Source organism: Lytechinus variegatus, chromosome 3, assembly GCF_018143015.1.
Source record: "Lytechinus variegatus isolate NC3 chromosome 3, Lvar_3.0, whole genome shotgun sequence".
In the NCBI taxonomy this organism is placed as follows: Eukaryota; Metazoa; Echinodermata; class Echinoidea; order Temnopleuroida; family Toxopneustidae; genus Lytechinus; species Lytechinus variegatus.
Window position 1 is genome coordinate 30043071 of NC_054742.1, and position 27891 is coordinate 30070961.

A 27891-nucleotide genomic window follows, 5' to 3' on the forward strand; every position below is an offset into this window, starting at 1 on the left:
AAAAGTTCCATCCTTTGAGTAATTTTCCCTGATTAGGGATATTTTTCATCAAATTCCCTGATTTTTCCCTGACTGGAAAAAAAGTAAAATAATTTTCCCTGATGGGCGGGGAACCCTGTAAAAATGGTTTAAAAGTTAAAGAAATTGTTTAAATGCAAAAAAATATATATATATCAAACAAAAGTTAAAAAATGCAAGCTTCTGATTGATTGAAATTGAATTCCATTTTTAGAGTTGCATTCGATTGTGACTATTCATTTAATGGGCATCAGATACTCTAATATTTTCCATCTTTATTTTCTTCAATGTTTGAATATCTTAAAAATTTACACAAATGAAAAAAAAGGAGTGTTGATATTGATTGCTGAAAAAAAGGTGAAAGTACAGGATGATCAGTATTATACGAGATATAAGGAGGCTGTTTCACATAAAGTTGAGAGTGATATTAAGAAGTCATGTTATTATACATGGCATATAATTTTCATAAAGAGTAATTCAATATATTAGCACATATCACCTAATTTGACCGCTATAGTGATGGTGATAAGTGTTACATAAAATGGCCCCCTGGTCAAACCCTGATGCCATGCAGTAGGGCTTATTTGTGGTTTGAAAAACAAAATACCATCACTGCGATTCAGTTACTGTATGCATGACTCAATTGGGACATTAGAAATGGAGGTAGTTAACCAGAAGAAAGTGCTTCACAGGGACTCCATGTCATCTGGGATGTGCTGACTTGATGCTGTTATATGAAGTGAGCGTACTCCCACTGCATCATATGTCCATTTGGGATACATGCGTTTGTATAAGTTCATCATAATACAGTCTTGAGATTTCATCTTCCCATCGAATATACATTTCATATGCCCATGAGTGCCTACAAAATGAAAATGGAATGATAAAAGGGTTACACTGCAATAAAACCACATTAAGTGACATACAACAGACCAAACAAGCTATGCAAATTACAGTTAACAAAGAGAAAATATGAAAGGCAGCTTAAAATAATCGAAAAAAAATCTTCAAGCAAATTAAAAGAGCTCAATTAGACATTATCTGCAGTTATTCCACAATGAACAGAAATAATATTGAGTAATCTAATAAAAATTTTCTTTGAAGTTTCAAGCAACTTTTGAGAATAATTTCTAGTCATGGGGGTATTATATGGCATTATGACTCTATGAGGCATCTTAAGAGATGATGTAGTTTTAGAAATATATTGATTGTTATTTACATACTAAGTCAATGGAAGATGGCTTCAGTCACAAAATGCATTAAAAGGTTATCAATTGTCATAATTATGTTTAGTACGGTAGTTATATGTCTGTAATGAATGTCATTTTTAATATAAAATAAATGTTTTTACCTAATGGTTCTTTGATATGGCCTCTTCTACCCCACTTGGTGCGTAGCTCCACTGGTTTAAACCACAGAATGTCCTCTGTAAAAAAAAGCAAAAAAAAAAAAAAATTAATTTAAGTGAAATCTTGTTCAATTTATGCATGTAGAGCACATGAGTCGAATATGAAGTGATTTACACTACAATAGTGTCAAATATAAAAATATCAGTTCACATGAAATTGCTGAGTTTATTCAATTTCATCTCCAGAGAAATTAAATCAACATAGAATTAGGAATGCATTCCGGCTAACGATAAAGCTTCTTGTTATACAATAAAATCGGAAAAGATGCTAATGAACTATTGAATGATCTCCATATGGTAAATGCTATGACATTCATATTAATAGGGAAAGGTTTATTTTATTGATGCAGAGCATGGATATTCTGAAATTACCAAGCATCAACAACAAATATTCCCCCATACATATGACATGTTTGAATGTTTTATCTGCAAAGCTTATTTCTTTATTATTCCAATAGCTCAAGACAGGATGAATAGCATAGTGTATTAAACTTCATATAATTTCATTGGCTGATAAACACTTTCAAATACGTATGTAACCAACTCGCATAACAATAAGCAAGACATGTATTCTCAAACTCACCTCGAGTGAAGAACATATATCTGACAACTGCTTGTCTGTTGATGATCTTGAATGGATGACCACTAAGAACGACTCTCTTGACCACTATCCTGTCTGGATTGACCCCTAGCATGGTTCCTGTGGCTACAAGTTGATGAGATCCTGTAGAAAAACATAAAGTGATTATATCAGGAAGATCATCCCCTTGCTATCAGTGAAGTTACAAAAATTTACAATACAGCTGGAACTCAGTTTTGCCACACATAATATCCTACTCCCCCTCAAGATTAATTTCCTTTCTTGTGTCATAAATAGAAGAAATGTTAAATAATTCTATGTATATATATATATATATATATATATATATATATATATATATATATATATATATATATATATATACTCTCACTTCAATCAAAAGAAAGTTGAGGTAAACATTGCATACCTGGCATCTCCCATAAAAACACATTACCCACCCTGTCTTCAGCATAAGATTAGTTTGTGCCAAAATTAAATGTAATTCATGTACAATAAATGCATGGACAGATAGAATGAGAGAAAGAAGAAGTTCTAACATAACAGCATTTAAAAAAATCAGTATAATAATTTGCTAAAACAGACCTATAAAAGAAAAAAAATGCACTCAAAATACCATCCCAGTTAAAAAAACAAGAAGATTGAATTAGTTTAATACTCATTTAATAAAATCAGCTTTGGTTTCAAATGATGTATATAATTATACTACCACTTGATTTTATTTAATAAAATTTAAGCAATGAAATAAGTTTCTTTTAAAAGAATGATCACATAAACCTACAGAGAAATACATAATTTGTGTCATCACACATAATCAGGGAATATAGAGATTATCCAAACATTTTTTTTTTCATAAACTGAAATAAATTATAGCAGTCATTTCCTCATTCCATCACACAAATCTTAAAATTGATGACTTACAAATCATGAATCATATTCTAAAAAGTGAACTTACCATCAGGTAATTCTTTGAAAGCAAGAACAGTTGCAGGAGGGAAGGTGATAGGTGCAAACACACTAGCCACTGTAACCGAGTCCTTAGGAAAGAATCTCTCATACTGGACAAAAAGAGAGCAAGAGTATGTGGATGATGGGCAATTTAATTAATAATTAATAGGGAAATAGATAATTGAAACACATAGGAAAAGGGTGATTCATTCCAAAATGTCCATAACTGCGTAACTTGTTAACAGAAACCTTGTAAATTGGTACTTTGGTCAGTACAAAATGTAATTTGGCATGAAATGAAGTAGGGAAAATAATCCCCATTCAGAACATTATTTTTTCACTCTGATAATGGACTGGTTAAAAATTCCTTTAAACCATGACACTTTTCTTTTTGAGTGAAAAACAATGAAAAAAAATCACTGAGGAGACTGGTTGATTTAAACTGTAGAAAGTGTAGTAAAAAAAACCAATCACAATAAAGGAAAGAAGCATAGGGACAATAGTCAACTACTGACATCTTGAAGCGAGGAAAATGTCTGTTCTATCATCTGAAATAATTCTTTCCAACAATTTTCTGCTGGCATTCATGATACTGTGGTAATGGAATTACCAGAAAATTCAGCAATTTTCTGAAATCAAACATGAATCACACCTTGCCTGATCATTATACCAAGATTCTTTCAGTAAAATTTACTTTTCATCCAAGGTTTGGGTATTCGAGACTATGGGTTTTGGATGCTTTTATGTTAAACCTGAGGTGATGTGATTATTTTTCCCATATGGATTGCCAATTTTTCAAAACAAAGGTCAGTACAACAAAATTATTCTTGGAAATAGATCAGTGCAGCTTTAGCATGTATTGGTCTATTCATAAACTGTTTTATATTTGAACATAACTTTTTAGATATTTCAAAATTAGATATTTTATTTCAGAGACAGGAAGAGGAAATCAATTGTCCAACTAACCTTGTGCTTATTGCCTGATGTGTGCTGTGAGAAGATAGGACATGCTGAGAACCGCCTGTATCCGACTTGGAATACAAGTCGTTCCTAAAGCAACATGAACAATAAGTTAGAGAACTAATCAATTCAATCATGAATACAACTCATTCTTTACACAAAAAAAGTTCAAATTACACACTGTTGTTAAAGGAAACATTATCTTAATTGTTTGAGAAATAAGGATGATGGAACTTGATGCAACAAAAATTTGATCAGCACAAAAATCATGATTGGGAAGTGATTCAACTTTTACATTGAAGTCGGTTACCGTTCATACGTCCAATTTCCTCCATATTTCATGTTCAGTCTCACTAAATCACATATACAACCCAATGCTAACATCATTTTTTTTAAATGTAAATTGTCTTAGTTCAAAACTTTCTAAGGACATGAATAGCAATTATCTAACCTTTGATTTGATAGGTTCATTGAAGTCTGGATGCCGTTTCAAAGTGAAGTGAAGAACAGACATCTACAAAAAAGAGAAACATTTAATACCTAAATATTCTTCTCTAAATACAAATAATTGAATTTAAAAGCACAAATACAAGAGGCTTTCATATATTATGCAATTGATAAATCAACCTTTAATATCAATAGGACAAACCCATGAAGTATGTCAGTTCAAAACCCTATATGTGGGAACTTCCTGAAATAATTTATATCTTGTTTTTTAGTTCATTAAAAAGTTTCAAGCTCTATATCATCATCGCTTCAGAAGCACGTGAAGTAAGAATATAGAAAAGTTGGAGTGGACATACCAAAAAAAATCAATACTTCATGGAATTCCTCATTCACACATGAAATATTGGAATTAATTTACTGTAAATAAAGAATGTTTTGTGTTTGTAAGCAGAAAATTTGTTTTTATATATTCATATACTAACCTTTTGTTCATGCTGTAGTAGACCAAACACAACAAGTGGATGAGATGGATCATAATCATCTTAACAGATTAGAAAAAAAAACAATAAAAAACAACAAACTGTGGTATATCAAAATAATGGAAATTAATATGCAAAGATACAAGGGCAATTACAAAACTTTGAACATTTATGATACATATCCTTTGAACACAGAGTCAGGAAATGAAATATCATATTATTATGGAGGCTATTTATATTGGCACATTCATTCAATACAGTTAAATATTCTAAATCAAATGTTAAAAGACATTATATATATCAAATAATCATTCCAAGTCAAAGATATTTATCAATAAACATCATGCAAATTTATCATTCATCCCTTATAAGTCAGATTTCTCTCAAGTTGACCCAATTGATGTTGTCCCCCAAAATATGATTAACCAATATTTGGTAAAAAAAATTGAAATACTGTACACAATAAAGGGAACAAGTAAATATAAAACAGTTTGAGCTTTATCAATTAGAATACAATGTACAAGACTTAATTAAATTTTATGAAGAATGTAAATCCACCTACCGTAGGCACTTCTTGGTACATCAGCTATGTGTATTGTGATATAGTTTCCAACCTGTATAGTAATGAAAGAAAGAAAAAAATTGTATAAACTTCTTTTTTTACAGCTATTTACAATTTATTCCTGTCTTCTGACATTTCAATTCAATGGCTAATTTCAAACACAAGATATAACATTTAAAAGAGTCTGAGAAAAAGTAAAATGATTGGAAAGATATTTCTTTTAATTTCATGAGTGTAAAACATTTTATACATAAAACAAGATTTTCAGAACATAAAACATAAAATCAATCCCCTAAAATAAATTGTTTTCATCATTTTTTGCAGTGCAGAAAAAAATTATCAGATATCATACATTGGATATTCAAACAATTTCCAACAGGAATTAAATAGTAATTTATAAAGCCTACAATCTAATTAAAAAGTGTAGTAATCAATGGATTAAGACAATCACAATCTATTTTGCTTCTGGTTCACTGTATGGTGTGTTTATCATCAATATTTACATTGCATTTTCTTTTTACCTCTGCAATGCCCTCATTCCTAGTAGATAACACTCTCTTCTTTGTCCTGTCAAAGCTTTCAAACTGGAAAATCCTAGCATAGTCCAGAGGAAGATTCTCCTTGGGGTCCCATGGTGATGTTCGGAAACTCTTTAAACCACGATACCTTCATGAACAAGTCATAATTTCTACTGTAAATTCTATTCTGAGATATTGGTTTGTTCATCAATGCTAAGAGGAATGAATAAAAATCTGCTGATATTCAAAACAGAAGATAGGTTAAGCTTATTTCAATATTTCATGTGTCATTAAACTGTATTATACAATACAGCCATACACAATAGTTGTGAAAATAAGTGACTCATAATACATTTCTTTTCAAATATCCATATTAAATCAAGTATCAGTAGGTGAGAAAGGCATGAAGTAAAAGATAGAATCTAGGATTAGAAGTCAAAGATAAGCTATGGGTAAATTTACAAATACTGATATACAGGATATTCTTTAGAAATAACCAAATGATTCTAAAAGCTTCCTTATATCATTTCACTTTGAACTTCTCGCTACCACTAATCCTATCTACTTACAACATTCACAATTCATCACACAGCAACTCACCCAGTAAATCTTGTTCTTGCTGTCATACGCAGAGATGTATCAACATCATCAGGGGACAATTAAATGGAACCTACCATTCACTATCTATCAATCACTCACCTAGCAAATCTTGTTCTTGCAGACATATGCATTGGGGTATCAATTTCATCAGGGAACATTGCATGACTCCTCTCCTCTCTGTACTTCTCTAATCTGTTCAAACACAAATAAAAATATATATATATAAATACATATAAGGCTGGCCGATTGGATTTTTTTCAGATATAAATATAACTCTAAAAATCATGACTTGCTTTTAGGAATGGGTTTTAACTTTTTAAACACAACTCTTTCTGCCCCTGATCCTTGATGACAGGTGGACTGAATGACTAAGCTACATTACAATAAGATAAGATAAGATAAGATATTTATTCGTCTTTCTGTCTGCACATACATTTATCTTACAAGTGTGATTTCACATTCTACAAATGAAAATCAATTAACCATAAATCATTGTTACAGTAGAGAAAAAAAAAGAAACACAGCAAATAACTAATTACGTATTGAGAGAAAGACAAGGAGAACCCCTGAAAAAGCAAGGCTTGTAAGGCTAGGGTCTCCTTTGTTTCAAGTACATGACTAAATAGTATTCAGTGTGTACATGTAATATCCTTAAAAATACAAGAGAAACAAAACAACTAAAAAAAAGCAACAACAATAAAACACACACAAAAAAGAAAAACTAAAACTAATCAATGACAAAAACACACTAAAAAATAGAATACATTGCTTGAATGTACAATTATGAAGTCTAATAAACTAACAACAATATGATATAATTAAGGTATATATGATGGAACAAGGAATAAGTATGGATAACATGGCATGAAAAAAAGAGGAAGATCGTATGTAAAATAGTAAAGTAAAAAACAAAACATGACAAAGGTAAAAGATACACAAGAAAAAAAAAAAAAAAAAAACATGGGCTGACCCTCTGCAGAAGAATCCAGTTAGACAAGATACAAAATAAATAAATATTGATATATCATAACATTCTCCAGTCTTATATACAGTTTTTTATAGGCTCCAAAATTAAAAAATAACATAGTATATAAAAGCATATCTTAACCTAAAGCAACTCACAAATAACAATTAAGAAGATAACCTTTAAGTACACGCTGAAAAGTATAAATGCTTACAGATTTTTTAATATTTGAATTGAGAGAGTTCCAGAACCTGGGTCCTGTATTTACAACTGTCCTAAAAGCAAAACTTGTATGTAACTTTGGTAAGTGGAATGCAGAAGCATTTCGTGTATAATACTTATGTATGTCACTATTTTTCATGAACATTGTGACCAGAGCTGGTGGCATGATGCCTGCATTGTATGCATACATTAGAGTACCAAGTTGAAAATCATAGATATCTTGTAATTTAAGAATTCTATGCTCATAAAAAAGTGGGGTAGTATGCGAGTAATAGTTAACATTACAAACAATTCTTAAAGCTCTTTTCTGAATCAAGTACACCCTTTCTAGATTGGTTTTAAGAGAATTACCCCATGCAAGAACACCGTAATTGAGATAAGGGAGAATTAGTGTTGAATACATCATACAAAGAATATCAGTAGAGAAAAAGGATTTCAATTTGTATATTACACCACAATTTTTTGATAATGTCTTACACAGATGATTTATATGGGTTTTCCAAATCAGCTTTTCATCTATATGCAACCCCAGAAATTTGGTCGTCTTTACTCTATCTATTAACACATCATTAAATATAACATTACCTGGAACTTCTCTAATCCTGTTGCTAAAAAGCATGTAATTTGTTTTCTGCAAATTTAGAGATAATTTATTTGCTTGAATCCACAAAGTGACTCTCCTCAGTTCACTATTAACTGTTTTTAAAAGGGTCTCAGGATTTCTATGGGAATAATACAAACTTGAATCATCTGCAAATAAAATGAATGATAAAATATCAGAGGAATAGTGAAAATCATTAATATACACAATAACTAATAACGGACCAAGGAGGGATCCCTGGGGAACACCACAAGTGACATTCTGTAAACCTGACTCAGCATCCTTTATCGAGACAAATTGTTTCCTGTCAGCTAAGTAACTCTTGAACCAGTCCAATGCTGTACCCCTGATACCATAATGTGATAACTTGCCAATCAAAATATCATGATCTACTGTGTCAAAAGCTTTCGAATAATCAAGAAATATACCAATTGTATGCATCTTTTTGTCTATGGATTGTGATACTTTATCAATAAAATGTAGCAAGGCATGGGTGGTGGTATGTTTCTCACGAAAGCCAAACTGAAATTTAGAAAATATATTACTCTTGTTGAAAAATTTCAGAGTTCTAACATAGATCACTTTCTCAAGAATCTTTGAGAATGCAGTCAATAGAGAAATAGGTCTGTAATTATTCAGATATTGAGGGTCCCCTTTCTTAAAAATAGGTACGACCTTCGCAATTTTCATGTCAGTAGGAACTTCCCCACATGACATTGATAGATTAAAGACATGAAGTAGGGGTTGAATAATTCCTAAGATAATTTCTTTAATTAAGTTGTTAGTAACCCCATCATAACCGGGACTTTTCCCGTTTTTAAGAGATTTCACAATGGTAAGCAGTTCTTCCCGAACTACTGGTAAGAAAAATAAACTTTTACTATTTCGCTCTTTCATAAAATCTCTGTAAGTCTGCTGAGAAAGTGGCACTGCCTGTGAAAGTTTTGGACCAATGCTGCAAAAGTAATCATTAAAGTTGTCTGCTATAATATTCCTTTCTTCCACCACATGACCGTTAATTTCAATACTCTTTACATGTGATATCTTTTCCTTTGACTTGAATACTTTCTTAATCACTTTCCAAGTTCCCTTGATATTGTTTCTTGTTGCTTGAAATTGAGTGCAATAATATGATTTCTTTGCAGTACGAAGAACTGAAGTAAGAGTATTTTTATAATTTACATAACGTTTACGTGAAGATTCAGTACCACGCACTTTATACGAATAATACAGCTTGTTTTTCTTGTTAATGGATCTCAACAAAGAAGCACTAACCCATGGCATAATAGGTACAGTTTTACGATTTCTTCTACTTTGCTTTACGACTGGTACATTTTTATTATACAGAGACATGAATTTTTGTAAGAACCTTTTAAACGATATGTTCACATCATTTTCTTTAAGAACTTCACTCCAGTCAGTTTCCATTAATGCTGCTCTCAGCTTTGCGATATTAGCGGAAGTGTTTTTCCGAATTGATTTGGATTCTTGTCTACTGCCTCTATCCAAGTTTAGACGAGCGAAGATTGGGAAATGATCTGAAATATCTGATACAATGATCCCTGAGGATGGAAAAGGTTGTCTATTACAGAAAATGTTATCTATGAGCGTAGATGAAGCTTCAGTTACCCTTGTTGGTTTAATAATTAATGGCATTAAGGAAAAAGACAGCATCATATTAAGAAATGCATCATAATGATAATTTTCATCACACTGAAGGAGGTTTATATTATAGTCACCCATTATGAAAATTGTTTTGTTTACGAAAAGTGGGTTTGAAAGAATACTATGCATTTCGTTCACAAAACTCTCTAAGTTACTCTGAGGAGGTCTATACACAACTCCAAATAAAACATTTCTTTTTCCTGGAATGAAGCACTCTGCAAATATTGATTCCATATGCTCAGCCATCATATTTAGCTCATCCCTTAATTGAAAGTCCACCGAATCTGGAATATATAAAGCGACTCCACCTCCTTTTTTAGCATATCTATGATTAGACACAAGATTATGACCAGGAATACGATAAAGATTTGAGTCATTCTCACTCGAGAACCACGTCTCAGTGACTCCAATCACTGTTTTACTATCTTCAAATTTGTCAATTAGTGTACTAAATGCATCAAAGTTCCTAGGCATACTTCTCATATTTAAATGCAAGACAGTAGCAATTTCAAGATTGTCTTGAAAACTATTAATAAACTGATATTCTGAATAGTATTGACAGTTAATTGCAGAAGCATGTCCTAAATCATCAGTATCACTAAGCTCTAGTATTCTTGAATTATTTTCTAAGGAGCTACAAATGGCTTCTTCTATACTAATCATTTGGATGTTGAGTATACAATTTCAAGTGAAATCTAACTGTTTGCGCCATAAAGAACATGTCAGCATGAAAAGGAAGATTGTCAAGATGCACACATAATATATAAGAGAAAAACATACAATAATGTATATAAAATAAAATGAACATATTATATAAATTACAAAAGCAAATGAAAAAAAAAAAAAAAAAGATGATTAGAGATTGTAATAGAAATAACAATGAAAGAAAAAAAAAACACAAAGGAAATTACAAAGAAAAGTTGAATGGAAAAAGAAAAGTAATTTTGGGTTATCATGGGATTTGGCTTGCAAGGAAATAACCTTTTTTCAAAGTGGGCATATAGGTCAGCATGATATCCTACAATAGGCATTAATTATAATTCAAAGCTTCAAAATGTCATCATCACATGTGATGAGTATTTTCGTAAGTCCGCCTCCCGTGTTCTTAATTCCAGCGAAAATTTTTCCGTCGTTGCTCCAAGACCGCTCAACTTTCGGTGAGTGACGAACATTGAAAAGTAGCTTCTGTCTTGTGGGAGTCAGATCGTCGTTAACAAAGATTTTTGAACCCTTCAACTTTGATCTGGCTCCCATAATACGAGCTCGGGTGCGGAGGCTGGAAAACTCCACTAGCAGTTGACGAGGAGAACTTCTCCTTGCTCCTTTGTCTACTGGAGGACCCAGTCGATGACATCGGACAAAGTCGGATGAACTCAAGTTGACCCCCATCCTCCTGCCAATGTCAAGGACAGCCTCCTCTGGATCCTCATCTTTCACCTCGGGAACTCCTTGGATTCTGATGTTGCGTGACCTGGATTTTTGCTCCAGGTCATCAATTCTTTGCTCCAAGACTGCCATCTTTTCCACTGATTTCTTTTCTGCCTCCTTATGTAGTTGAATCTCTGACTCCTGGGCCTTTATCCTCCCCTCAAGATCCATGATCCGGCCCTCCTGCATCTCTAGCCGGGTGATGATTGCAGACATTGCCTCTGTCACCGCATCTTTTACAAACTTTTTTAGTTGACTACTTTTCTCGAGCTTGTCGATGACAAGCTGGGCAATGTCGTCAGATTCCCTTTTTGTTGGCATATTAAAAAAATATGGGTTTAAAATGAGAAATGGGTGGGAATAATCCAAAAAAAAAGCAAATTGTTGAAAAATAATGTGAGTGAAGTCTGCAGCGGAGGAAAAGACCCAAGTGAGAGGACAGGTTTATGTGAACAGCAAGAGCATTGATAGAGTAGTACTCTGTTTTGAAGCGAAGACTATGTTTACAGGAATGGAATGTTAACTAATAACTTCTCAAGGACATTTCTCCACATTGATCCACTTTCACTTTCACTAACATTTTTAGCTCCAAGTATCACAAAAAGTCCAAGGTGTGGGACTGTAGTAAGAAGTTCCTTGCAAGACCCATGAGGAATCCAACCAAAAAACACATAAAGTTTCTACATTCTGATTAGGCCTGGGACTTTCGGGTTTTTTTCTTTTCGGGTACCTGTGGTAATTTTCGGGTGGGTACCCGGGTACCCGAAAATCATGTCGCTCGAAATATGACTGGTGGAAAACCCCATAGGTGACGTCATCCAGCCACTGCGACGCAAGCCAATTTATGAATGAAAATATAGTAAGCATGCGCATTGCAAGCCTCAGCCCCACGCAGTATTCCGTCAAAAAAAGTCTGCAATACTGTGTCACCTCGTACCAAAATCGACCTAGAATTCCACTTTCCTTTATTTCATATGAATTATGAAAGGTATTCTCAGAGGATCTGTTTTCCCACCGATACCGCACTGGTAAGCACATTTTTATTACTTCTTGCTTTTCCGTCAAAATCTTACGAAGTAGCGTCGATATTACATCGTGTTCGTGAATTTCTAGAATCTATCGCTACGTGAACAAAGTCAATTGATTTCCGGGTTTCGGAGCGTCGAATGCGCCAGCCAATCACGATCGTGTTACCATTTTCGGTTTATGATAAACTGAAAATGGTATCAAGAACGTGATTGGCTGGCGCCTCGTATGCTCCGAAACCCGGAAATCAATTGACTTTGTTCACGTAGCGGTAGATTCTACAAACTCACAAACACGATGCAACATCGACGCTACTTCGTAAGATTTTGACGGAAAAGCAAGAAGTAATAAAATTTGCTTACTTGTGTGGTATCGGTGAGAAAACAGATCCTCTGAGAATACCTTTCATAATCCATATGAAATAAAGGAAAGTGGAATTCTAGGTCGATTTTGGTACGAGGTGACACAGTATTGCAGACTTTTTTTGACGGAATACTGCGTGGGGCTGAGGCTTGCAATGCGCATGCTTACTATATTTTCATTCATAATTGGCTTTCGTCGCAGTGGCTGGATGACGTCACTGCGCTGCAAAAGAAACATGGCGACGATTGAACGATCTCAGTCACATCGTCATCACTTGAAAAACTAGTATATTTAAGGATATTTCGAGGGTCATTGGTGAGATTCAGATTGAGACTTGTGTACTTTTGTGATGAGTTTACAATCATGTCTTACACTACGCAATACAAATCAAATGTACGTTATACTGGTGAGCAATTTTCGGGTATCGGGTATTGATTTTTCTACCCGGGTACCCGACGCTTCCGGGCGGGACCGGGGTACCCGGGTTTTAGTCCCAGCCCTAATTCTGATAGTAGCGTATATCAACACAGATGTCACAAAGATGGCATCTATTAGCTGCACAACATATGAAGTGTGAAGTATGAAGACTTAGACTAGAAAAGAAGATTTTTTGTAGACACTTTACAAGCACATGGCAGAGTTGATCGTCATACGCTGAACTCTCAATAGAATGAAGAACCAGTGAAGTGGTAGATCGCATCTCACATAGAAGATATAAGGTCAACAGATACTACAACCCTAGAAAATGTTATGAAATAAACAACTTTGTATATAAGTCTTGACACGAGCAAACAATGAACTTTTTGTCTTCATACCTACTTGAATAAACTAGGCAGAAACAACAGGAAAGAAAATATAGTACTCACAATTTCTTTTCCTCTTCTTCATCAAAATGGACATCATAATTCTCCTTGCTCCCACCACTAATGCTCACCTGAAATAAAATAAATACAGAATTACAAGTTGGCTTCATAATCCATACAAGTAAAACAGTAGCTCAAAAGGTATTACTTTACTGATCATCACTAATTTTAATATTCTTTATCTCCTTTGGTCAATTCAAGAGCCAGCCATTTCCTCCAGGCAGTTGATATTTCCCCCCACATTTCTATCCTGAGAGAAAGTAGCAATAAGACTCTTTCTAATGGCCCATCATTTCAACATTGGTTTTCTGTACTGGTTCTAATGCAATATGTACAATAAATATGATTATAATGTGTTATGATGATGATGATTCCCAGCAATTGAGACAACATAATGTATATGTTTAAACATAAAAACATTAAAACAAAAAGAAACACACGAAAAAAATAGCATTTGAATGTCTACAAGAACATGTTACTCGAGTAAGAAGTAATACATACTTTCACAGATTCTTTTTCTGTAAAATGTGGTCTCAATGTTTCATAGCATGAAACATTCACAAATAGTAATAATATAGGTAATTCTGCCTATATTAAGCCAATTCTCTTCGGACACACAAATTTGTTTGACATAAAAGAAAGTCACCACAAACAGGCTGATACAACAAGTTGAGCATAATCTGGTCTGAAAAACTGCCTTGACTTTGTCAATCATTACACAAGGGAGGGCCAACTAATGCAGACTTTATATGCTTTTCATGTATTGCGCACATCACATTTTGGGATTAAGAAGGTTTCACAGCTTGTGGTTAAAGTAATCTACAAACCGTTTCAAATTCCATATCATCTGCTTCTGAAGGTTCCTCTGGAATAGATTCTACATCTTCAGCTTCAGGTAGCATGGCATCCACATACTCCTCATCCTCATCACTCTCCTATGGATAGGAAATTTTGAAAATTTAAAAATACACAGAGCTATACATCCTGCGACTAAGAAAATGTTCGGATAACTTAAAACTTTAAAAATGTCCCATGCACAATATGTTATTAAACAAAATTATGAGCCCTTCTTCAAGTTCTAAATTTAGTAGGAGTTTGCAATAGTATACATAAAGGCATAAACTCCTTGTTACCACAGGAAGCAAATGTAATACAATCAACTTGATAATTTCTTATGTTACTTAATTTACTTTTCAGGGCCCTTTGAGATATTTTCAACAAATTACTACAACCCTGCTTTCTTTGAGAGGCAGTGCTTTGAATAATTAACTACTTTGTCAGCTAGAATGAAAATTACTAATTAAATTCAAAAGTACAATCACAGGAAATATTTTTTCGAGCAAAATTGTTTCGGAAGTGGATAAAACATGCAAAATACAACGTTGAGGCTTCAAGTTGGTCTCATACAAAGCCACTTAATATGTGAACAAGCAATGTGATCCTTGCTATTATGTTTGTGATCCATGTGAATATTCTATGCATCTGCAAGAACCCTGCAGAAATCGTAGCATTGCAAATACCTTTGATTTGCAATTATTCAAATGTTTTACTATAAATGTCACCAGACTTGGTAAATGTAATACCAAATGATGTCTCACATCGATATTCTCAAGGAATTCAGATAATATGAGAATATCAAAATCGCTTTTATCAAGTATCCATTATCTACCATTACTCTTCATAACTATATACACTTGTCTATTACCTCGTCATCATCTTCCTCTTCATCCTCTCCTTCACTTTCAATAATCCATGTAGCTTGGTACTCTGACGTTCCTTTGGGTACCCGCTTGACAATACGCTCTTCTTTTTCTTCTCTCAGGGCAGCTGAATCAAAGCAAAATAATTTAAATTAATTTTTTAAAAATGCTTCAAGATAGCAGAAAAATAAGCCTAATCAAAACCAGCAGAGGTCTTATTCAAATCAGAAAAAGAATTTAGCTTATTCAATAGTTGTTGAAAGTTCCAGTTCATTTACATAATTCAATTGGAAAATGCCACTATGACAATCACCCTTACCTGCTGAGAAAAAATATGGGATATTGTCCACCATTAGAAAAGCAGTGCCTATGGTCTCACTCTCATATGCAGTAATATCAATTACTGCGATTACAGATACTAATTTCTGTGTGGATTACAGGACATATTTTTTTCTGGAAACAAGATTACATTTATCAATCTTCTTACCTTCAGCTTCAGCAAGCTCCTCTTCAGTCGGCCATGTTTGTTCTCCCTCCATTGGATCAGGTACAGCCTCTGACTGGAGGGATTCTTGACTGTGAGGGTCAACGACTTCAAGTAGCTTTGAACCTTCCTCCATTGTCTCATTTTCATCATCATCCTTATGAAAACAACCAAGAGAATAGCATTCAGTTTAATCTGATCCTGACAGTAATAAACAAAGTCAGTATCAAAATACATTTTTTTTCTTCTCACATACCTGTGCATAATGTTCCTATTTAATCATTGTTTGAATATGAAATGAAATACTATGCAATTAAATGAGATGATTAATCAATTCTAAACACGTCAAGATAGCCACTTTAAACAATGTGATATGCACTCATACCATGGTTAATTTAGATCAAAGAAATTACAGTCTTGTTTTCTTATTTAAAAGAGAGATAGAAAAAAGGACAAATTTAAATAACATAAGACAAAGAGAAGGTAAAGAATTGCCATATTGATTGTTATATTATATTTAATTGTATGATTGTTATTATATGTATCATTATCTGTGTGTTATGCTCTTTGAATTTTGTAAATGAAATCCTTGATTAGGAGGAAAAGAAATTAATACCAAGGAGCTTTTTTTTGTTTAGTTAAGAGTAAAATTTAGTACGATTCAAGAGTAGACTTACAATAGCCATTCCATCCTCAGTTTTCTTGACATTTCTCCTTATGTTTCTTGGGTTCAAGGGGCAAGGGTCAGAAGGAGCTTCAATACGATTCATCTGAAAGTCTCCAAAGCCAGGCAGGTGAATGAGACCATTGACTGACAAGCATGACCCTCTTAGGAAACCAGTCACTTTAAGAGTTCCTTTACCATTCTGTAATGAAATAGTTGTTTATGCATTAATTACTCTTGAATGGTTACTTATTTGCAATCGCTTGCAAATTTCACTCACAATTTTGGAATTAATAGATGAAATCATCTATAAAAAATAAATTTATACTTTCTGTCGCATGAAACAGACCAGCACTTTTAATTTTGATTTCAGAATTGATTCAGGGACCTATTATTGATGTGGGATCAATTGAAACTTCCTTACAATGCCCCTTAGAAACATCAACATCCTGATTTAAGGGTGTTGCTCAACCCTGTAATACATTGATGCAAAACAAAACATTTCAAATATATAGTAACTTTCATTCGATTGCATTTACGAGCTATCAACAATTTTGTCAAGGGTTATATCAGGCAATGTAACTATTGTCATCCATTGTTAAAAGCAAAATACAGGTTCACACATTGTCTTCACAAAGAGCTAAACATAGCTGCGGACTTCATAAAGTCAAAAGTGTAGAAGCTATCCAAACCTCATTATTGTTGGGTTCGAAAGTCACATCATCTGCCAAAATATGTGGCCGAAGATCACGCCATTTTATAGTATTGAGTTTCTGCTCTGCAAGGTGTCGAAGAAGTAAAATGCTTTCTTGTTCTGTATCCACTGTATACAGCTTGCCATTTGGAAATCTGATATTGAGTGATAATAAAAAGCATTAATCAATGCAGAAACACTTTTAATTAAAAATATATCACTAGAATACACCCCAAAAATAAATTGATTCAAATACATTACTTGCACTATCACCACCACCACCAATGCTTCTACTACTTCTTACTCCTTCTGCTGCTGCTGCTTCTACCTATAGTAATAATAATTCTAGCAATAATGCAAATTGACTCAGAATGCTTCTGCCTAGATGGTGGCATAGTTTGCTTCTTGTCCTCTCATCTTTGAGCTTCCGTGTGTATTATAATTCAGAATATTAGCTACAAAACAAATTTATTTCAACAACATTCATCTATAAAAAATGAAACCACAAGCTGGTTGAATTACTCTTAAATCTCTTAATTCAATGTCAGCAGATCAAATTGACTTTTTTTTCTTATACTACCAGAATGTTAAATGTCAATCTACCTATTTTAAATTACTGTATTGCATTAAAATCATAGGTATCATCGATATTTCTATTATTTTATTCCTTTTATAAACCAATCAAGGATAGAACTGGCCCTTACCTCCTTTCTATCTGCTTTTGTAATGTTTTCTTTGCTTCATGTCTCTTCTTGATTGGAACATCACTCATACCCTAAATTGCATTTAACAATGAATGAAAGAATTTCAACATTCTATTATTTCAATTAAAATCTTGACAAGCTGACTAATTCTAATGATTTTCAACAGTTTTTCAATAAGAAATAGGCTATGTACCGGTACACTATGTATAGAGAAATTCTGGCGCACTTGACATTCTCATGAACATCAGCATAAAAAAGCAAATTCATTTTTACAATTACATTTCTGATTTTCATATTCATATATTTCTCTGTTAGTTTGTTTTCAATGTTATCAGGCAGCCATATATATGGCAGCCATTTTTCAACTTGATATGACTGGAATTCTACATCACATACAGACAACAACCCAAACAAAAGGTTAGATAGAAAATGCAATTCTTCTACATGCCATGAACATACCTGTGCAGCAAAAGTCACTGAAGGCAAAGCTTGTGCAAAGAGACAAGACAGACAGAGGTCACCAAACTCATCCCAGCATTCATTGGGATCAACTAGACAGAGCAATGAGTCAGCAGCCTTAGCTGTATCCAGGATGGCTGACAGGTTGGTGGAAGGTACTACTATTGTGAATCTCCGTTTGAAACGAGGCAAGCTGCAATAAAAGCACAAGATTGCTTGATTTGTTAAAAAAAATTAGAGGCTATGAGGCCCAACAAAATCAATAAAAATAGTTAAAATAGCAATAATAATACAGTTCTTGTATCACATTATGATCTACCAGGGATGCCCCTGTGTGTTTCCAAAGGGCTTGTATATTATTAGCACAGGCTTTAGCCCAGCAACTTTTTACAGTGTGCCAGCATTGTAAGAAATTAATCCTTTTGCCTCCGACGAAGATTCTGCTAGGATCGAAAGCTTAGGCCCCTTTTGACTTTCTAAGAAATTAATCCTGACAGGTCCTGATTCACGTCACCTGGGTTTAGTGCAGATTGGTGGGGATAAACAGCATTGCTTGGGTTATAATAATCTTGACAGTTTATTTTATGAAAATAGAGATTTAAGTAAAATGCGCTGATGACTGCCAACTGCACCTATTCACAGTATTGCTTGTATAAACTTTAGAATGTATCGAAATCATTCAAATTTAAACTTTGACAATAAAATATGAAAAAAATTATTCATCTCACCAAATGTGTAGAAGATTGCTATTGTTGCTAGGATACTCTACTGCATCACTATCTGCTGCCCTTAAACAGCCCAGAATGCGATCAACGTCTATGGTTCCATGAAGAGGGAGTACCATCTGAAATAGATTATTAAGAGTGTTGCCAATATGCAATTGATACCTTTTTTTTCAATTCACTGATAATTGCACATGCAGCAATATCATTCAAATGATAAAGCAGATGGTCTATTTTCAGAAACAGCCAGTAAGTGCAGAAATAAACTTAGCTGCTTATTTAACCTGGCCACTGGGATAACAAAAACACCATTTAAAGATTCAGATTAGCCAGAATAGTTCTGACTATCACATTCATAATAAAGGAATTTCAGTAAAAATGCAAGCAAATTACAATAACCTTACATCCCTCACTGTTTTTAATCTAAACCTTAAATTTATGAATTAAAATACTCTGAAATAGATCAATAAATAATGTTTTTTTTAAGTTCTTAGAAAGAATAACATAGTTTTGAGCTAGTTATGTCTCCTGAAAGAAAATACATGTTGAAATAAAATTATTACATGAAATATAATGAGCACATAATTTCATTTTGCTGTAAAATTGATTACTGATTATTTTTTTAATTGTAGATTCAATCTATTTCATCCTAAGACTGCTTTATGATTATATAGACTTCCTTAAAAAAAATTGGAAGCAATTTCAAATAAGACCATATCAAGACCAATGAAGATGGTAAACCACATATTCATCCTTAGCAAATTCAGTCCATATAGTATGAAGTATGCGTAGCTTTTATTGTAATATGTAAAGTATATATATATATATATATACATATATATATATATATATATATATATCCAGAATTTTTTTACAGCTAATATCATATAAAAACCAATAAAAGTACAATTTAACTTTTCCACTGTTTGAATTTTGATATTTTGAATATTCTTACAGTCATAAAATAAACATAAACAGACACTGATTTTTAATGAAACCCATCTACTCTAAGTGGGCATTATGCGAGAGTAAGTCAGAGACCAGTGATTCAGTCAACTAAAAGTCCAAACCCAAGGATCTCCCGGAAATTGCTATAGCTGAAAATAAGATTATTGCTGAACAACTTCAATGAAACTGTGGCTTGATATACAAAACACACAAAAATAATACATCACAGAAATATCAGACAAAAGTACCACTGAAATATTTCTTTCGTCTTGAAATATGTGACTTGCTGACGATTGTCTCTGGAGGCATTTAGTCATGACCTAGATTTGGCAAAAAACCTGATATTGCAAATGGGCCTATTTTATGATTACCAAAATTCAAAATGTTTGGATAGTTCAAAGGATTTATCCATGAAAATAAAAAAAAATAGAGTAAGTAAATTCTTTCAGCTCTACTTTTATGAAATGTCCCTTGATTAACTTTCTTATCCTTGCTACACAGTTAATTTTGAAACAGGTTGCCATAATTTCATCCTATAATGTGATCATTTCTTTGAGGTCAAATTATTGATTCACCTGACTTACCACTAAATTTGGAGGTGCCTCCTGAGTCCCTATCCTCTTCTGATTGAGTAGATCTTCTCTTTTCTTTTTACGAAGCTGGAGGGCCTTCAATACAAAATCAATGTAATAATATACAAAATTGATGTTACATTGTGATATATATGTATCAATTTCCAACTGTTCTTTTTATACTGAATAAGAGGCAAATTACATTTACAAACAATGTATCATTGTTTATAAACACACATTTGATCACTAGTATGTATGTTTATTTCATGATGGATGCCATAGCTATTATACCGTTTTGGTGCTCCTTTTAAATGAATGTATTTCTTTTGCAATGTGTTTAAATCTTATATCTGAAACTGTTCACAAGCTGTTTCATATTCAACCTTGTATGTATTTGCAATGCTTGAATATTATTGTGAAAAATGAATGAATTCAAGTCAATGATTACATGTTTAATTGTTTATATACATATTTATGGAAAGCAAGATGTTAGAAATGCAAACTAAACTTGGCAATTTTCTGTTGAAACTAAATCTATGCTTATGGAGATTCAATAATTCCTAAAGCATGTACAACATCAAGATTAAAAAATTATACTTCTCTTACAGCTAAATGTTTACTTTATTGTAAGGACATCTCAGAAAGCAATATAGATGGTTATGGTGGCCCAATCACCAAAATGGTAGAGCATCCACCTCAAAGTCTTGGACCCAATCATCAGCCAAGTCAGAGAAGTCTTCTAAAAATGGAACCTTCTTCTTGCGAGCCATGGGTAGGCTACTTAGTATTTAGAGTGGAGAAGGATTATGCATTGCACACTTGTACAGCAGTTTCATAATACCCTGGGTAAAGAAAAGTATAAAGTGTATAATTTGCATCAACTTTGAATGATTGTTATGCTTACCTTGTTTCGACGACCAGCCTTGCTTAGTTCCCTTTTCCATTTCTTTGAAATGACTTTTGCAGAGACTCTTCCTGCAAAATGAAAGAAAAAAAATAGCTCATGGCTACATGATGCTCTTATTAATTTTACAGAAAGCAATATATCTAATGTTTACCATGATAACATACCAGTCATGCTACTAAATACAAATATTGGAAAGGCCTAATTTAAAGCCTGTCTATAGTTTGGGTACCCACCCCCATCACTAATCCCAATAATTACTAGTTAATATGATTTGGTATGCCATCAAACAATAAATTAGGATCTGGAGGATGTGAAATGGAAATGTGTTTTAAATGTAAAACATACATTTTGTGATTTACCTTGAAAATTAAATTTGATTTGGTGCCTGATTAAACAAAAATATTGTTGTGTTTTTGTTTTTTACTATATAAAACCTATTCCAAAGAAGGAATAGGCTGAAACTTTCAGGATATACATGACTTTGTAAACATATATTCTTTGTACATGTAGCTTTTGGATATCCAGTCACTAAAATATGGTTATTATCATGGGTTATGATTATTGTGGGTTCTTAACTTAAGTGCAGAGACAAAATAAACATAAGTGCAGCTGTAATGAAAAGTGTGTGTCTGCTTGAATCAACAGAATGCAGAGGCATACATGTAACCTACATGTAGGATTGGAATGTGTAAGATGCTAGGCCTGTGAACAAATACAATAGAGGTTGCATTGCAACATGGAGAATGCATTTCACATGACTCCTATTTCAACTGACTTAATTATCATTAAAATCAGTAAAAATCATTAATTATCATTAAAATTTGTAAAAATAAATTATGTGCACGTGCAAATTTGACAAACACCTAATTGGCGGGTTTCCAACACTCACAACAATAATCCTGGCGAGAACGCCGGGGCCTGTTGCATGAAATGGTATTTAGTAGAACCACTCTACGTAAGAACGAGATATCGCTCAACTGTTTCACAAAGCCGATTTGGGCAATACGAACAATGGTCCTTGGAAAGACACCTCCAGACATGTCCTACATAGGCATGATCTTCTTTGCACACCGCCACCATCAGCATTGAGAGAATATGCGTTTACGGCAAGCATCACTGACATATCACCTTTAAACACTTATTGAAGGACATTTGAGTGCACTCTGATGTATTTTATATGGGATGGCGCCAAATTATTTTTTTATATACATGTATGGGGGTATAATTTCAAAACAGATGTCATTCTAACTTCTTCTGGTCAATCTAGGCTCAAATAATTTTTCTAAAATATGTTTTCTTTTATTCTCCCTCCTATCTTTTCCCCACCCATTTTTTTTTCAATTAAACTTGAGATATCGAAATATCTCTCTCATTATATAAACAACATGACAACAATTTAAGAAAAAAAGAAATTATGAATGGCAAAAAGGTGTTTATAACATTCAGCAAATGCAAATGGGGCCGGGGGGGCCACTTCCATTGATGAGTGGATACCATGCGCGACCATGGGGTCTCAAAAAGCACCCTAAACACGTAATTTCCATATTCTGAATCAGAAAATGCACCCCTTAACAAGTATTGGCGTGTGAAACCCTACCCTTAACAAGTATTGGAAACAAAACGATACTCATGGCAAATATTCCCTGAAATGAACCCCTAAACAAGTACAGGAATGTTTATTGTTACGGGTCCTTCGGTCATCGGCTCTACCTCATTTGGTTTAGTACAAACCCACCTTCTACACCTCGCGCAAATTGGACTCTAAACACGAAGTGTTAGGGCAAAAAGGACATCCTTTATAAAACATTTTAATTTTGTTTTATCATCCCCGCAAATTTGACCCTAAACACATAATATTCCTAGCGAAATAGATACCATTTTTTGATTATTTTTTTATGTTTTTGACACCCTTATCACGTTACGTACGTACGTAACGTGCCCTATCGTGAAAAAGACATCCTTTTTACGTTTTTTTGGTCGCGCATGGTATCCACTCATCAATGGAAGTGTCCCCCCCCCATAGGCGGCGGAAGCGGGGACAGGGGGGATGTGTCCTCCCCTAAATTTTAGGTGGGGGGACCTAAATTTGTTTTTCGATAACCTTTTTTTTTCTTTTTTTTTTTTGCTTGTCAATTTTTTTTCCTGCGTCCCCCCCTAAAGTTACGTGGACCCCCCCTGAAACGTGTGTTGTCCCCACCTAAAATTTAGGTTGATGACTTCTTCTTTTTTTTTCGCTTGTCGAAATTTTTTTGTTAGCAACTCCTAAAATTTAGGTTGATAGTAACCTTTTTTGGGGGCGCTTGTCCAATTTTTTACCCGTGTCCATCCCAAAATTTCAGGTGGACACCCCCTAAATTTTTTGGCTTCCGCCACCACTTCATGCCATGGTGATCATTTTCCCACATGCTTTTTTACTTTTTTTTGCTAGGCCCATTTTTAATTTTTTAATGTTTTTGCCTAATAAAGTAAAACTAAAAATAAGTCTAAAACAACAAACAAAGCTATCTTTTTCTAGCTATGTGCGAATACGGGGCATCGCGAGCGCTGGTTTTGGTGGCACGGTTTTCGCGCGGGTTTTGCTGCAAGTGGCATCGCCTCTGTCTGGGCGGCTCATCGAAAATGGGGTTTAATGCGCATGCGCACATAGTAGGTGCAATCTCGTGCCTTTTAACAGACAGCTGAAGATGTGCTCTTTCTGTACATATAAGTTTCAATGTGGATACTCGCCTGTAAAGTTTGGAAATCGGAGCTTGAAAGTTCACCAAATTTTTGGACGAGTAAATGTTCGAAATTTTTTTATGGTAAGTAAAACAAGAATCCGATTAGGTATACAATTTGACTGGAAATATATTTGAATTATCAAAAAATCCAAACTTACGCGATTCTGACGTTGCGCAGTCCAGATATAAGAGATGCCAGCCACCCTTGTCACAGCCGGTCTCTCGGCAGTCGAGCTGCCCGATGCGCCTGCGGTTGGCAGGGCGATGCTACCCTTGTCACAGCCGGTCTCTCGGCAGTCGAGCTGCCCGATGCGCCTGCGGTTGGCAGGGTGATGGGAGCGGTCGATAGTGAGTCGTTCATGCTGGATTGAACTAGATCGTAAATTGCTTACTTGATGATTATGTTGTGCCTTTTTTGGGAAATCTCTGTCATTATACCGTAGATAATTATTCTGATATTGATTTTAATACATACATTTGTCACAGAAAGATTTTATCATCCCAAGGTTATGTGACTCAAGTCAAGAGTCTAGGTGGTTGATTATCGTTTCATTTGGAAACTGGATTTGCTTTTGACAGTGGAATATCAATGTTGACTTTTCTAAAATTAAATTCATGGGTGGAAATCCCAGGGGGACACGTCCCCCTACCCAAAATAATAGGGGGACATGTAACAATAATACATTTTTTTTCTTTTTTGGTCAAACTTTTTGGGGTTAAAATGACCTTACAACAGTTTGGGGATAAACTTTTTTTTTAACTTGTCAGAGTTGCCAGCATCCATAGGCGGCGAAAGCTGGGGGAAGTGTACCCCCCCCCGCCCTTAATTTGAGGTGGGGGACGATCCCCCCCACCTCAATTTTTTTTTTTTGATAACCTTTTTTTTTCTTTTCTTTTTTTTTTGCTTGTCAAATTTAGTTTTCTGCGTCCCCCTATAATTTTTGGTTGATAACCTTTGGTGTATTTTTTTTATTATCAAAATAATTTGGTGGTCCCCCCTAAAATTGTTGGCTTTCGCCGCCGATGCCAGCGTCCCCCTACCTTTGGGGCCAATTTCCGCCCATGATTAAAATGCAAAAAATTTGTTGTTTAATTTTTCACTCTCAGAGGAAATATTTCACTTCCACATGGCTCTATTGTCTATTTTTTTTTCTATGTTATTCATTTTTTTTCTATTTTATTATAATCATTTTTTTTTTTTCAAGAAGGGTGCAGGGGGGAGGTTGTGTTCATAAGTTGAAATGGGGATGGGATTTGTATAAGTTTTTGTGTCACTTTTGTTCTCTTGTTTTGAGTGTTGGAGCTTTGATGCCTGTTTTTGTTGCTGTTCAGAGCTTTATTTATGTGCAGTGATTTCACGCTAGAATATGAACTTATTTTTCATTAAAAAAGGAGTGCTCGAACATGGCCTTTGTTGTAATCATACATATCTAAGAAATGCATATATTAAAGCTTAATTTTTATGTTTCCTTCTTGATACTTGAATTACATGCAATGCTACATCTTTACACCCTCAGACTCTGCTGCTCATCCTTCCTAAAAAAATTGTAATCGAATGCCCATGGTCTCCAAAATGAAAGCTACATTATCCATCTATAAACAAATTGTTGAAACAATAAAATACATAAAGAATTGGTGAAACAATCAAATACATCAGAAAAGCACACTTGTATTTTTATACCATACAAAGTACATGTAAAAAAGGAATGATATTTTTCATTTGTAAAAAAAAAGACCCCATACATACATGTACACAATACTAAAGTTGAAAAAGAGCTAATTGTAATTTATATCAGAAAAACAAAGAAATACATTAGAAATTACAAAAACAATACTTTAAACAAATTCATTTAGGAAATTATCTACATGATGCTGTTTTGATGCCAACTAAATTATATACAAATCATTTCTCATTATCACCTTCATTTGGCAAAAAAAAAGAGGCGAGTAAATGTAATTTGCATAATTAATTAGAATTAATTAAAAGAAATTATTTTACACATAATAAGAAGAAAAATTACCAGGCCAAGTGAAATGATTACACATCAATTGAGTTTTCTTTCACCTTTCCATTGATACCTAAATTACTTCAAAGGGCTCAAAAACAAAGTATAGAGCCCGTTGAAGACTTGGGTTCAAAATGGTCACAAAATGGTCACAAAAATCGGTTATGCACTCCATTGACTTAACATTAAGACAATGACCACAAATTTGGATAAATATGCGCGACTTAAACTGGAATAACTTTATAATTTCTTGATGAAAATTTGAGTTCTTGGTATCATTTGAAAGGTCTTTTTAAGGGCTTTCAAATGATCCCAAATTCATTTGCTCTGTTATATAAGTCGCTTGTCCGACCACAAGTTGAGTATGCCCATGCTGTGTGGAACCCTATACTGAAGAAACATATACATGCATTAGAGAACGTACAAAGAAGGGCAACAAAATTAGTCCCTGAATTAAGGAAGCTTTCCTATCCACAACGACTTAAACGGTTAAAAATCCCAACTCTGGCGTATCGAAGAGTTAGGGGTGATATGATTGAAACATATAAACACTTTAATAGTTATGATCAATGTACAAAACTTAATCTAGAAGAAAAATATAGTGAACATACCAGGGGTCACAGTAAAAAATTGTTCATACCAAGGACAAAGACCCAAAAATATAGGAATTCTTTTTATGTTAGAATACGTAAGACATGGAACAGCCTAAATAATGATGTTGTCACTGCCCCAAGTGTGCACAGTTTTGAAGCTGCCCTGGATAGATGCTGGAAAAATGAGCCAATAAAATATGACTACGAAAGCCCTGTTCCCGGAAGTGAGCCAGCCATCTTGAGGAGGAAAAACCTAGAACTGAATACAGAGGCATAACATGCCTACATTCAGAAACTTCCCTAGGTATCCTAGGAGATTTGAGGATTTTCATTTTTTTGTCACATACCTACTTTTTCATTTTATCAACATGATCAAGACATAAAACAATCAGGGATCTAAAAAAATAAGAAAAATCGGATCGGATCAGGAATTGATTAGTAAAGTAAGACCTAGAATCTACTTGTCTGACTATAGAAACAGGTTCTCGAAATTCAAAATGAAATTGATCTTCGAGTTTGAATCGGGCGTCGGTACCGGCACTACATTAATCTGTTTGTGTGGGACTATGTCTCATGGAGTCATGGAACAACAACAACATGAAGTCTTCAACCGGAAATATCAAATCACCGCGTAAAAGCATTTTCTTGGAAGAGGGACATATCAAAGAATAACTTACCCTTTAATTCAACGTCGATTTTGCCTTTACTACGATGTCGTCCAGTTTTGTGGCCTTTATTTTGCTGTTTCAAAGGACCGGGTCTGTGCGATGTTTTCGCCATTTTGCACGCACGTGTACTCTATGATTGTATTATGTACGGTACGGTTCTTATTCTTTGATCAAGACTCAGTGCAGTGCAGTTTAACTGTAGCGAGTTTTCGCTCAGCGGCATGCAATAAACACAGAAATAATTCAATGATGGGAAGGAATCCTGTACAAATACAGCAAATAAATTGAAAATGCGAGTTAAATTACAATGAATCTACTAATACTAAAGAAAGTAAATTGAACTAATGTATTTGTATTGAAAAACTAAAATGTTTTGAGAC

At 33.9% G+C, this 27891-nt stretch overlaps 1 protein-coding gene across 1 annotated transcript; it reads right to left on the reverse strand.

Annotated features, from left to right (window-relative positions):
- LOC121410733 (pre-rRNA-processing protein TSR1 homolog) lies at positions 1 to 27656 on the reverse strand. The gene is made up of 22 exons (XM_041603005.1): positions 27521 to 27656; positions 21522 to 21592; positions 20630 to 20713; positions 19104 to 19219; positions 18376 to 18568; positions 17917 to 17987; positions 17211 to 17367; positions 16532 to 16720; positions 15858 to 16011; positions 15376 to 15497; positions 14498 to 14605; positions 13674 to 13741; positions 6638 to 6730; positions 5942 to 6086; positions 5421 to 5472; positions 4862 to 4920; positions 4384 to 4446; positions 3939 to 4022; positions 2980 to 3082; positions 2010 to 2150; positions 1370 to 1444; positions 1 to 880 (listed from the first exon to the last, which is right to left on the reverse strand). Exons 1-22 carry the CDS (start codon positions 27621 to 27623, stop codon positions 705 to 707), a joined length of 2427 nt encoding a protein of 808 aa, XP_041458939.1. The 5' UTR covers positions 27624 to 27656; the 3' UTR covers positions 1 to 704.
- Positions 27657 to 27891: the final 235 nt, after the last annotated feature.